At 42.7% G+C, this 13,177-nt stretch overlaps 1 protein-coding gene across 1 annotated transcript; it reads left to right on the forward strand.

The window, feature by feature from the left end:
• The first annotated feature begins 252 nt into the window (after window positions 1–252).
• On the forward strand, window positions 253–8,478 carry LOC105818848. The gene is made up of 2 exons (XM_012655010.1): window positions 253–395; window positions 8,388–8,478. The coding sequence occupies exons 1-2, from the start codon at window positions 253–255 to the stop codon at window positions 8,476–8,478; spliced, it is 234 nt and encodes a 77-aa protein (XP_012510464.1).
• The last annotated feature ends 4,699 nt before the right edge of the window (window positions 8,479–13,177 follow it).

A 13,177-nucleotide genomic window follows, 5' to 3' on the forward strand; every position in this document is an offset into this window, starting at 1 on the left:
TGCCTGTCCGTGGGCAGCCTGCTCAGGCACCGAGCGCTCCAGGTGGGCCGCTTCTGCGCGCACATCTCTGTGTCCTGAGGACTAGCAGCAGGTCCTGGGACCACGCGTGTCCTCCCACTCACAGAGCTTCCGTGGCTGGCCAGGGGCCCCTCCTGTCACAGCAGGGTCTTGATCCAAACGGATGCCTGTACCCTGTAGAGTCCCAGGGATCGTGTTTTACAGGGGATCGGCTGCTCTTTTCTTTTCCAGGGGATGAACAATCAGTACGCGCGCCGGGAGGTCTTCTGCTGGAACACCTGTCACGAGCTCAAGCGCTTCTGGGAAAGGGAAATTGGCAAACAGACTTGCTACCGAGAGTCGGAGGAGCATCGTCTGGGAAGAAGTGCGCTGAGGCGGTATGTAGCTGTTTGTCTACTTCTAAAATTAACTCATTTTTTAAAATAGGTGGGTTTTTTTAGGGCAGTTTTAGGTTCATAGCAAAGTCGAGCAGAAGGTACAAAGAGTTCCCATTTGTTCTCTGCGCCCCCCCCCCCACATGCACAACTGCCCCACTGCCAACATCTGCACCACAGCAGTACGTTTGTGACAATCAGTGAGCCTTCAATGACACATCATTATCATCTCGTTTATTTTGTAAAAGGAAAATTGATTTCCCCAGAAGAAAGCCAGATGGATATCTCAGAGCAGCAGATCCCAACTTTTTGGCACCAGGGACCAGTTTCATGGAAGGATGGGGTGGGACAGGGGCGGGAGGATGGTTTTGGGGTGATTCAAGTGCATTACATTTATTGTGCAGTCAAACCTCTCTGCTGATGATAATCTGTATTTGCAGCCACTCCCCAGCACTAGCATCACCCCCTCAGCTCCACCTCAGATCATCAGGCGTTAGATTCTCACAAGGAGCTTGCAACCTAGATTCCTCGCATGCGCAGTTTACAGCAGGGTTCACGCTCCTATGGGAATCTAATGCTGCTGCTGATCTGACAAGAGACAGAGCTTAGGCGGTGATGCCAGCAATGGGGAGCGGCTGTAAATACAGATGAAGCTGCGCTCACCTCCTGCTGTGCCGCCCAGTTCCTAACAGGCCACGGACTGGTATTGGTCCATGGCCAGGGTGTTGGGGACCGCAGCCTTACAGAACGTAATCATTTGAATATTCTATGCTCACAGTCCATTAATTCTTATCTTTATAAACTGAAAAAAAATCTCTGCTTTCTGTCACCATATCGCCTTTCTAGCACAGAAGGTTACCCTAAATGGGGGCAGGGAGGCAACAAATGTGCCTGTGAAAAGCAATCAAGCAAAGGAGACAGTGACCAATTCTCAGCGCACATTTGGGTGAAGACACAGGATCCCCCGCGTGGTTCCTGGGGGAGGCCAGCAGGGCCTCTGTCGTGCGTCCTCGTTCCGGCCGAGTGAGTCTGAGCAGTGGAGAGCAGTAACTCCCTGTGCAGAGGAGGGTCACCGTCACTGTGGAAACAGTGCCAGCTCACTGCCCTCACACACACACTGTGGGAAGCCACCACGGGTGGCAGTGAGGGACAGCCCATCTGGGTTTTCTCTCCCCTCCAAAGGAGCAGCTCAGCTAGCTGGCTGTTTGCTGAGGCCACAGCTTGTGTGTGGTAAGGGACAGTGTGTGCTGACCAGACAGCAGGGCCCATGACTCGTGGCTGCTGGGCTGAGAACATGCCTTAATCTGCAGTGTTAAACTCACTGTTCCCTTCCCAAACCCCCTCCTGAGCTCTGGAGGAGAACCCAGCCTCTTCTACGGACAGAGACCTGCTCAGTCCTCTTCCCGGCCACTGTCCTACCTGCTGAAGTGTAGTGTTGGCCATTGCATCCGGGCATTCCCAGAGAAGTTGAGTTGAGTTGTCAGTCGTACCTTTGATTCCCACCATCTTCCTTCCCCCAGGCCAGGCCACTCAGAGTCCTGCACCGTGTGCGTGCACCGGCGAATTTGCAAAAAAGGCCTCATGTGGAGTGAAACTGGCTGAGGAAGAGGCAGAAACCAAAGGCTCCAAGAGAGACACAAGCCAAAGGGTGAACAAAATAGGCTCTGAACCAAATTGTGCAATTTGTTAAAACATTTATATATACATATATACAGTATCTATCTATGCATATAACAAAAGCCTGCAAGGAAATAAACCTTCTGGTTGGTGGGAGGGCAGAAGACCTTAACTTATTTATCTTCCTCCTCCTCTTCCGATTTGAACCGGGTAGCCCAGCTCCAGAGGGCCTCTGCTCTGGTCACCACTCTAGGTTGTCCCTTCACAGAGTGGAAAAGACCGCCCCAAATTGCTAGGCTGTTAGGAGGCTTGAATATGAAAACGTACCTAAAGCACCCAGCGTGGTGCCTGGCCCAAGACCAGGGCTCAGGAATAGCAGCTCCCCTCCCTCCTCTCCTCTCCCGTGTAATCCAGGATCTAACACAGTAGCAGCGAAGCAGCACAGGAAGACATCGCTTGGAGGAGAAAAACAAGACTAAGAGGCAATGGCAAGAGCGGGTGGGGGCGAGAGTGAACTCAGAGCAGCGGGAGGAGCAGACCCCTACTGCGGCCGGGCTGCGTGGTCCAGCCCTCTGGGTCTCTGGGGTGAGCTCCCTGGTCTCCCTGGGCCACAGTCTCCTCGTCATTGTTTTTATCATAGAGAAACAGACAGTAAGAGCAGTAAGAGAGGTGTTGCAGAGTCACTGCCCTTTGAGCGTGGGCAGAGGGAGGGCGCCCTTCCTCTTTTTCTTTCATTGCAGATGAAGCATCTCAGCTACCGATGTGCACAGGGGTGTGCACAAAGTTCCCCCATTTTGGAATTGGTCAGGGAGCCGACACAGATGCTGCCATCTCCCATCTGCCCACTGCAGGGTCTGAGTGCTCCTTTCTGTGCTCCCACCGGGCTCCCAGCTTCGGAGCTGGTTCAATTGGCCCCAGGGGCACAGCTGCTTGTAGAGCTGGTGCGAGGCGTGTCGGCAGTCCACGCCCCAGGTCCGGCTGCCCTGTCCCTGGTGACATCGTTCAGGGAAAGGAGAGTCAGGTGCAAGGGGGAGAATGGAGAAGAGCATTCTAGGCGGAAGAAATGCCATGTGCACGTGGCCTGAGGCAAGAGAAGAGCTTGTCACATTTGTGGAACAGAGAAATAGCCATTTTTACATGATCTTCTGTATTCTCCAAAGTCCCTACTGCAGTGCAGAGCATCCACTAGGTGCTCATGACTGGCTATATCCAGGACCGTGGACTGGGCTCAGTCTGAGCCAGGACTCTCCCCATTCCCGGCTCCCCTGCCAGGCTGGGCTGTCTCCTCTGCCCCCCACCCCAGCAACTCTCCTCCCTCAGCAGACCCCTTTTCCCATGCTGGCCCTTGGGTCCCCTTGTCCTTTGGCCTCTGGCTGGGTTCTGTCGACAGATGGTGCGGGGACCGGAGGATAAATCCACCTGTGTCTTCCCCGCACCCTCCCTGCTGAGGTCCTGTTCAGCAGCGACCTCACGCCTGCTGGGCTACAGCTCCTGCCAGTGGCACCTCCTCCATTGCTGCAGGCTCCAAACCCAGATGGAAACAGACAGACAGAAATACACTGCCGACGTTTGGTGATGTCTAATGAAAGTAAATTGGATCTAAGCAAGGATCATTACCGTCTGCTAACATCAAAAAAAGAGATACAGCCAGACAGATACAATGGCCATCCATCCTCTCGCCCGTGAAGTGTGAAGTAGACTTTTCAAAGAAAAATGAACCTGAATATAACCAAACCTTTAGTTTTTACCCTCCCATTAACAGAACATACAGGAGACAGAGGAATAGGTTACACAAGAATGAATACAGTCAGCAAAATCCAGACTGTGCCAGCTCTCCAGAACAATCGGGTTTCCAACAAATTGCGAGGGAAGGGGAAAGATGAGGGAGAACTTACGGATTAAAAGAAATTTAAAAGATACAGCAACAAACAAAAATGTATGTGCTTTATTTGGATCCTGCTTCAACCAATCAAACTGTTAAAAACTACAGGACAATCAGGACATTGTGAACTGACTGAATATTCGGTGAGATCGAGTACCTCCAGTTAATTTTTTAAGTGTGATGATGGCAACGTAGTTTCTTTTTTAAAAAATTCTTATCTTTTAAGGGTAAAATAGCTAAATCTAGTTATTCTGTTTAAAATGCAGGGGCAGGGTGATGTAGGAAACAAGATTAGCCATGAGTTGCTGAAGCTGGGGGTGGATACGTGGGAGTTTTAATCTGCCATAATAAAGGTTATTTTAGAAATTTTATCTTGAAAAAAAGAGCACTATTTTCCTTGCTCCTCAACACCTCTTCATAATCCACGTAGTCTCATTAATTTTCTCTGTATATATTTTGAGGCTATCAGCTGCATACATGTTTAAAAGTGTAATATTTTTTCATGGTGAAGTGAACCTTTTTATCATTAGGCAGTGATTTTCTTTATCCCTTTGTTTGAAAGTCTTTTTATTGGCTATTAGTATAACCACACAAACTTTGTTTTATTAATATTTGCCTTATGTATCTTTTTTCCCTCTTTTTATATTCAACTTATCTTTGTCCTTATCATTTAGATGTTTCTTTTCTAAACAGCACATAGTTGGATTAGATGTTTTCCCAATCAGACGTATTTTAGTCATTAATTGCTGAGTTTAGTCTTTTTACATTTATTATAATATAATTGACTTGTTTCTACCATCTTAGTTAGAGTATTCTATTTCCCCTCTTCTCTGTTCTTTTTTATTCTTTTCTTACTTTTTGAATTGATATCCATACCTCCTTAATGAGACAGGAACTATTCATATTTCACTAGTTTCTTCTCTTAGCTTCATCATTGTCTTCTTCTTACTTTCTTTGGGTTCATTCTTTTGCAGAAAAGTTCCCAATTTTGATCAAGTGTAATTTATCAAAAAATTTCTTTTATGGATTTTGCTTTTGTTGTTGTATACAAGAAATTTTTGCCTATTTCAGGGTTGCAAAGATTATCTTCTAGGTTTTATTTTTAGCAGCCTATGGTTATCAGTTTTATATTTACATTAATAATTCATTTTGACTTAATCCTTTAATAAAATGTAAGGTATGGATTATCCAGTGGTTCCAGCACCATCTGTTGAAAAGACTATCCTTCCTCCACTGTATCACCTTTGCACTTTTGTTGAAAATCAATTACTCATACATGTGTAGGTCTATTTGGGGGCTCTCTTTCTGTTCCATTAATTTATTTGTCCATTGGCACCAACAACACACTGTTTCGGTTGATTTATAATAATTATTATTTTTTTTTTTTGAGACAGAGTCTTGCTCTGTTGCCCAGGCTAGAGTGCCGTGGCGTCAGCCTAGCTCACAGCAACCTCAGACTCCTGGGCTTAAGCGATCCTTCTGCCTCAGCCTCCCGAGTAGCTGGGACTACAGGCATGCGCCACCATGCCCGGCTAATTTTTTTATATATATATTTTTAGTTGTCCAGATCATTTCTTTCTATTTTTCAGTAGAGACGGGGTCTTGCTCTTGCTCAGGCCGGTCTCGAACTCCTGACCTTGAGCGATCCACCCGCCTTGGCCTCCCAGAATGCTAGGATTACAGCGAGCTACCACGCCCGGCCTATAATAATTCCTGAAGTAAGGTAGTGTAAGTCTTACAACCTTTTCTTCTTTTTCAAAGTTGTTTTGGTTATTCTATTAATAGGTCCTTTGCATTTCCATATTCAATAGGAATCAACTTGTTGATTTCTATTATTTAAGAAAGCATACTGGATTTGATTGAACAGAATTGAATCTATAGATCAATTTGAGGAGAATTGACATTCTAACAATATTTAGAGTCTCTGATATATGAACACAATATATTTCTCCCTTTATTTAGATCTACTTTAATTTCTTTCAATGATGGTTTGCAGTTTTCAGTATACAGGTCATATATATCTTTTGTCAGAGTTACCCCTATTTCATATTTTTGATGTCATTATAATTGATTTTTTAAATTTTAATTTCTGATCGTTTCTTTAATCTATGAGTTATTTAGAATTGTGTTATTTAGTTTCAAAATATTTAGGAGATATTCTATATAGCTTTCCATTACTGATTCTAACTTAATTATTATGGTCAGAGAATATACTTTGTATAAATTCAATCCTTTTAAATTTATTGAAACTTGTTTTATAGCCCAGAATATTTTCTATCTTGGTAAATATTCCATGTACATTTGAAAAGAATGTGTGTTCTGCTGTTGTTGGGGGGAATGTTCTATAAATGTCAATTATGTCAAGTTGGTTGATAATGTTGTTCAAGTGTTTTATATCCTTATTAATTTTTTGCATGCTTGTTTTTTGATTGTTGAAAGATGGGTATTGAAATCTCTGACTATAATTGCAGATTTGTGTATTTCTCCTTGCCATTCTGTCACTTTGCTTCATGTATTTTGAAGCTGTTTTATTAGATTCATCAATGTTTAAGATTGTTATATCCTCTTAATGAATTGACCCCTTTATTACAAAACAACCCTCTTATTCTTTGGTAATATTTTTTGCTATGAAATCTACTTTGTCTGATATTAATATAACCACTCCAGCTTTCTTTGATTAGGGTTAACATGGAATTTTTTTACCCTTTTACTTTTAAACTATTTGTGTCTTCATATTTAAAGTGGATTTCTTATAGGCAGCATATAATTTGATACTGCCTTTTTAAATCCAATTTTATAATCTTTGCATTTTAATTGGATTATTTACACGCCATTAATATTGATTTGTATGATTTGGTTTAATTCTACCATCTTGCTATTGGTCTCCTGTTTCTCTCATCTGTTCTTTATTTCCTTTCTCTTTTTTTAAGTAATTTATTTTTTTGAGTCAAGGTCTTGCTCTGTTGCTTGGGCTAGAGTGCAGTGGCATCATCGTAGCTCACTGCCTCACAGCAACCTCAAATTCCTGGGCTCAAGTGATCCTCCTGCCTCAGCCTTCCAAAGTGCTAAGATTACAGGGATGAGCCACCACATTCAGCCTCATTTCTCTTTTTCTGCCTTCTTTTGGATCAACTGAGTATTTTTTATGATTCCATTTTATCTTTTCTGCTGGCTTTTTAAGTATAGCTCTTTGTGTTATTTTAGTTGTTGCTTTACGATTTATAGTATACATCCTTAAATTATTACAGTCTACCTTCAGGTGATATTTTATCATTTCCTGTGTATTGTAAGAACCCTACAATGGTAAAATTCCCATTTCTCCCCTCCTGGCCTTTGTGTTATTGTACAAAATACAGCTTTACTTCCACCTATGTTATAAATGCTGCAATACATCATGAACAGCTTTGCTTTCAATAGTTGATTATTTTTTAAAGAGATTTAAATAGTAAGAAAACAATTATTAATATACACCCATGTGGTTGCTTTTCAGGTGCTCTTCACTGCATTGTGTAGGTCCAGGTTTCCGTCTTGTGTCATTTCCTTTTGCTTGAAGGACTTCCTTTAACATGTCATGTAGCGACAGTCTGATGGTGATGATTGCTTTCAGTTTTTGTATGTCTAAAAAATCTTTATTTCACCTGTTTTTTCTTTCAAAATTTTAAGGGGGTACAGATGTTTTTGTTAAATGGATAGCTTTTATAATGCTTAAGTCAGGGCTATTAATATGCCCATCACCTGAATAGTGTTTATTATACCTGTTAGGTAGGTTTTTCTGCCTCCCCGCCTTCCACCCCCCGCCTCACACCTTCTTTATTTCCAATGACTTTTACTTCTCTCTGTGTTCATCGGTTAGTTCCAAATTATTAGAGAGTAGATGTGGTGTTAGTTTTTCCATTCTTGAGATACTTCACTTAGGATAACGGTCTCCAGTTCTATCCAAATTGCTGCAAAAGACATTGACTTATTTCTTTTTATGCTGAGTAGTACTCCATGGCACACATATACCACATTTTGTTAATCCACTCATGTATGATGGGCACTTAGGTTGATTCCACATCTTTGCCATTGTGAATGGTGCAGCAATAAACATTCAAGTACAAGTGTCTATTTGATAAAAAGACATCTTTTCACCTCTGTTTTTGAAAGACAGCTTTGGTGTATAAAGAATTCTAGATTTATAGGTTTATTCTCCTTGACTTTAAAGATAATGTATTTTCAAAGGAAAATTCAGAGGACTAAGATTAGAATAGTTTTAACAGACATGAGAATCTGTTCACTTTCACTTAATATAAATAAATAAATATAACATATATATATATATATATATATATATATTTAAACTTGTAAGTTCTCTGCCTACTTTTTAAAACCCGAACACACACACACACATACACACACAACTTCAGGGAAAAAAACAAAAAAGGAAGGAAGCTTCCCTGAAGCAACAGCCATGGAGATGAATGCTCCATCTGTATGTGTTTTATGTCTATTTTCAGGCTCCGAGAAGAATGGAAGCAGAGGCTAGAAACAAAGCTGAGGCTGCGGAACAATCCAGATGAGACTGACAAGCGGGCCAATGTTGGCTGAGAGCTTCCTGCTTCATTGACACAAGGGAATGCAAAACGCTGAGGTCACGCTGCTAGGAGAAGTCAATGCAAATCCCTGAGTCCCCTTGCTAGCCCAGACAGATCTCTCACTATTGTTTCCCCTGCGAATCCTTCCCCAGTGCTCAATGGGAGTCCTCTCTGCATGGGCCAGGTTATTATCCCAAATGTCTCTAAAGACAAGTATATTTAATATCAAAGCTCCATGCAGCATACTTTATTTCCATATAATTATCTTCTGATTTTGAAATCCAAATATTTTAAATTCTAAGCACACTGGGGGATTCCTGATCTTGATGGTCATACTTTAAATATTGCACTGTAGTTTTGCCCCACCATTTTGCCTAGGAAACATAGTTTTATGTACTCCTTTCTCTTGTTTTCTTTTTATGAGAAGAGAAATGCACCTATCTGCAAAAATAAAACTACTGTACATAGTCATTCAAATAAGATTTGAAAATAAATTGATCTAGTATTCTTTTTTCTTCGTATAAATTTAATTGGCCTTTTCAAAAACATGTTTACCAAGAGGAGTAATATCAGGATAATCTGAATAAAACCTGGTTGTCTTGCCATCACTGTGAATGTGCTCTTCATTTTATTGCTTTATTTTTGGGCTCCACATGTTTGCACTGGTCAGCTCTCTGTCAGCCCAGCCAGAACATATCTGGCCAGTGTTTAGCACACAGATTCTGGACTTTGAAATGTCACGGTCACTCCCTCGCCATCTCTCAGGCCCAGAAGCACCTGGGGTTTGTGCTTCCGAGAGTGCAAACTGTAACTGGGCCTGGGGCAACAATTTCTAACTAAGGGAAGGGAGTTTTTTATAAGTTTAAATTTTTTTTTAAACTTTTTTGTTAACAACTAAGACACAAACACACACATTAGCCTAGGCCTACCCAGGGTCAGGATCATCAATATCACTGCCCAGGCATTGTAGAACACAACCTCCCCAGGACACTCTTTAGATAGTATGGCAATTGATATCTCAGGGCCTGTATGGCCTTCTAGATGGGGATAGAGACTTGGCAGAAATCTTGGCTGGTTCCACGCTGGTCTCCAGAGCAAAGTATATGAGCCATCAGGGTCAGCTCAGAGAGAATAAGGAACTCATGGTCAAAAAGGTGGTGAGAGGGAGGATGAGGTTTTAGATTTGGAAAGCCCACTTCCACGGGGAAAAGTTTGATCACTGGTGTGCTGACAAGTGAAATGGTTTATGACTGGCATTTGCTGGGAGCAGTGGCTCACACCTGTAATCCCAGTTACTCAGGAGGCCAAGGCTGGAGGATCACTTGAGGCCAGAAGTTCAAGACCAGCCTGAGCAACACAGTGACAACTTGTCTATACAAAAAAAAGAAAAGAAAAGAAAAAAGAAAGGAAAAAATAAAAAGGTGTCTATCTTTTGAAATACTCAAGCATTGCTGACTTCTTGGGGCTCTATTCTGCTTCAGGCCAAATCTGCATTAAAGAGACTTTTATTGATATGTTTCGGTTACAAATATTTTAGGTGCTTTTTTGTAAAGTACCTAAATACAAGTAGAATGAAATTACTCTCTTTTTTTTGAGACGGAGTCTCACTCTGTTGCCTGGGCTAGAGTGCCGTGGCGTCAGCCTAGCTCACAGCAACCTCAAACTCCTGGGCTCAAGCGATCCTCCTGCCTCAGCCTCCCAAGTAGCTGGGACTACAGGCATGCGCCACCATGCCCGGCTAATTTTTTCTATATATTTTTAGTTGGCCGATTAATTTCTTTCTAATTTTAGTAGAGGCGGGGGTCTTGCTCTTGCTCAGGCTGGTCTCGAACTCCTGAGCTCAAACAATCCACCCGCCTCAGCCTCCCAGAGTGCTAGGATTACAGGCGTGAGCCACCGCGCCTGGCCAAAATTACTCTTTAAGTACAGATACATAAAGTCAAATTTTTGTGTTCACCTATGTGGATGCAATTCATCATTTTTAAACTCCAGTAGTATTCTTTTCTAGGAAAAACAAGTCTCTATGGAACCTGGTAGATGCAAAACATAGGGTTAGTTTGTTCAAGGTCTAAACAGAGACTTGGAGGGTGAGTCAGGCCTCAAAGCCCTATTCTCAGTCCATTCTGCCTCAAGGGCGCAGTGACCTCTCAGAGATACGAATAGTCCTAGCCGCTGCTCCTTGGAAACCTTGACTCCCTGGAGATGAGCAGACACTGCTTCCTTTTCTCTGATCTGTGGAAGGCTCACCAGGTTAAAGCTCTAGTGGGTGTGGGGCCAGCTTTGGGAGAGGCTGAGAAATGCAGTGGGCGCAGGCTACAAAAGGGAGTTGTGGCAGCACGGTCAGGCGTGGGGAAAAGGCAGGCCCAGAGGGGCAGGAAGACCCAGGACCCACCTCAGGGGGCCCGAGGCAAAACCTCAGCTGCCTTGGCATCTGGTGCAGCCCTAGGGATGGGAACAGGGCTCGTATGTTAAGAGACACAAAACGTATCTGTTGGGTGAATGAATGGAGTGTTTGCATATAGCACAGGCACATTGTTTTATGAGAAACTTTTAAATAATAACCCCATTCAAAGCAGGGCTGAGGGGACTAAATAGATGCTGCTCAAGGCCTATGTCCTGTCTCTTTTAGCAGAGAGCTAGCTTGGCTTTCTGAGTTAGTCAACATAAAGCACACTGATACCAGTTGCTAAGCCTCAGGGGCGTCTCTTCTTACAAGGCCACTTCTTGGCCAGGAAGCTTTCAGTATTTCATAATTGCACAAATGTTTCCATTTGGTCTAAAGAATGAGGGACTTTACAGGGGGGTAGTGCTTCTGGAACTTTTCCGCCGTGTGCCCCTTCCAGCCGTGGCAGGCCTAAGCCTAACACTGGGGTGTGCTTCTCTGCTCATAGTTTCCCCCCAATAAACATAATTTCACCTGATGTCCTGTGATGTCTTCAGTGACAGGGGGTCCGTGCCCCGTGTTCTTGACAGTGGCTTCATTTGGGCCCTCCCAGGCCCAGAAGGCTGACTTGGAAGACGGCTCCCAAGTGTTCAGGGAACGTGAGGCAAGCGGAGGGAAGGGTAGAAAGCAGGCAGGGAGCAAACTGAGGGAAGCAACACCGGCAGAGGGAGAGGCAGTACAGCTTTCTGAGTTTAGACGAATTCACTCTTGAACATGGCTGTTTCTATCAGAAACCAGTCAGGAAGAAGAAGAAGGAGGAGGAGGAGGAGGAGGAAGAGAGGGAGGGGGCGAGGGAGGCAGTTCAGCAGAGCACACGTGTTAATACTACAGAGGTCTGGTTACAAAGGTACTGGAATAGCTGAGATGCCAGACGGACCGCGAGGCATCCATCCTCTGTCTCCTTATGCATAACTGGAATATTCCTGCATTCTGCATTCATGTTCTTTTACCCATCGCTCTCTCTCTCATACTATTTATATCTCACTTTTTCTTAGTAATTTGCTATAATACGGACAGGGCGGGTTTTGCATATTTATGTATTTGTGCACACCAAGTGCGTGATTTGAAACCCTTCCCTTACGAATGCAGTAGGATCTGAGAGTTAAATAATGATGATCCTGTTCTTGGGCCTAGTGGGAGGTGAGGAAGGCTATTCTTGTCTGTCAACATATATTCACATGCCAGGCAGAGTGGCAATGGGCAAACTTGTCACCAGCCCAAAGCACAACCCGAAAGGCCATATGTTTGCTCTGTGCCTCCAAAGTAAGTGGATAGGACAGATGGCTGTGCCCAAAAGGACACAATTCTTCCTATAGGATGTTCTCAGCCAAACCCTAGAACATAGATTCATTCATTTATGTAAAATAGAATCCTACTCTACCTGTTTTTGTCATCAAGCAATTTATCCTAAGCAAATGTCCATTTAATGTTCAAATACATTATCGTGTTAATGACCTCAAGATAGTATAAATCAATGAACTGTGATTTATTGACCAGTACTCAAGTATAGAAATGTAACTCTAAATATTCATAGTATGAACGAGCATCCTTGTCCATTTTCCTTTGCATGTTTCTCTGACAAAAAGTCATTCCTAGAATGCAAATGCTAGGCCAAAGCATCTGGACATCATTAGAGGTTTTGAAACTATCGAAAAGTGCCCAGCAAAAGTGAACCAATTTGCCTTTCCAGAGCCTTCTATGAGTTGGGTGTACAGTCCACACATTTCCAGAGCTGTGCGTTAGCATTCTTTGTAACCTCAGTAAATGTGATAAGTGAACAGTACACTGGATGGTTCAAACGTGGATTTCCTTACATAACTGTAGCAATGCTCCCATTTCCTTTGTCATCCACTTTTATACACACCATTGTCATTGCTCGTAGTGCCCACTTGTCCTTTTCTATGGTGAAAATGTTTGCCTTTGATATATGATAGCTTTCTAAAATATTAATTACATTCGTATTTTATCTGTAATATCGTCAAAAACATTTCCCAATGTTTTAATTTTAATTTAATTCATGAGAATTTTGCTATGAAATTATCTCTTTTTATGTTGTCAAATCTTTTATTTTGTCATTCTTTTACTTATGTTTTCTGAGTTTGATGTCATGACTCCAACACTCCAGGTTTACAGAAATATTTGTCGGTATATTTTAGTATCTTTTGTTGTAGTTTTGTTATGTCGAATGCATTAATATTTTGAGGTTATTTTGGGAATGTACAGCATACAAATAATAAGTTGAATTTTAATTTCCAAATAATTAACTAGC

The sequence above is a fragment of the Propithecus coquereli genome, unplaced genomic scaffold, assembly GCF_000956105.1.
Source record: "Propithecus coquereli isolate 6110/MARCELLA unplaced genomic scaffold, Pcoq_1.0 Scaffold1, whole genome shotgun sequence".
Taxonomy (NCBI): domain Eukaryota; kingdom Metazoa; phylum Chordata; class Mammalia; order Primates; family Indriidae; genus Propithecus; species Propithecus coquereli.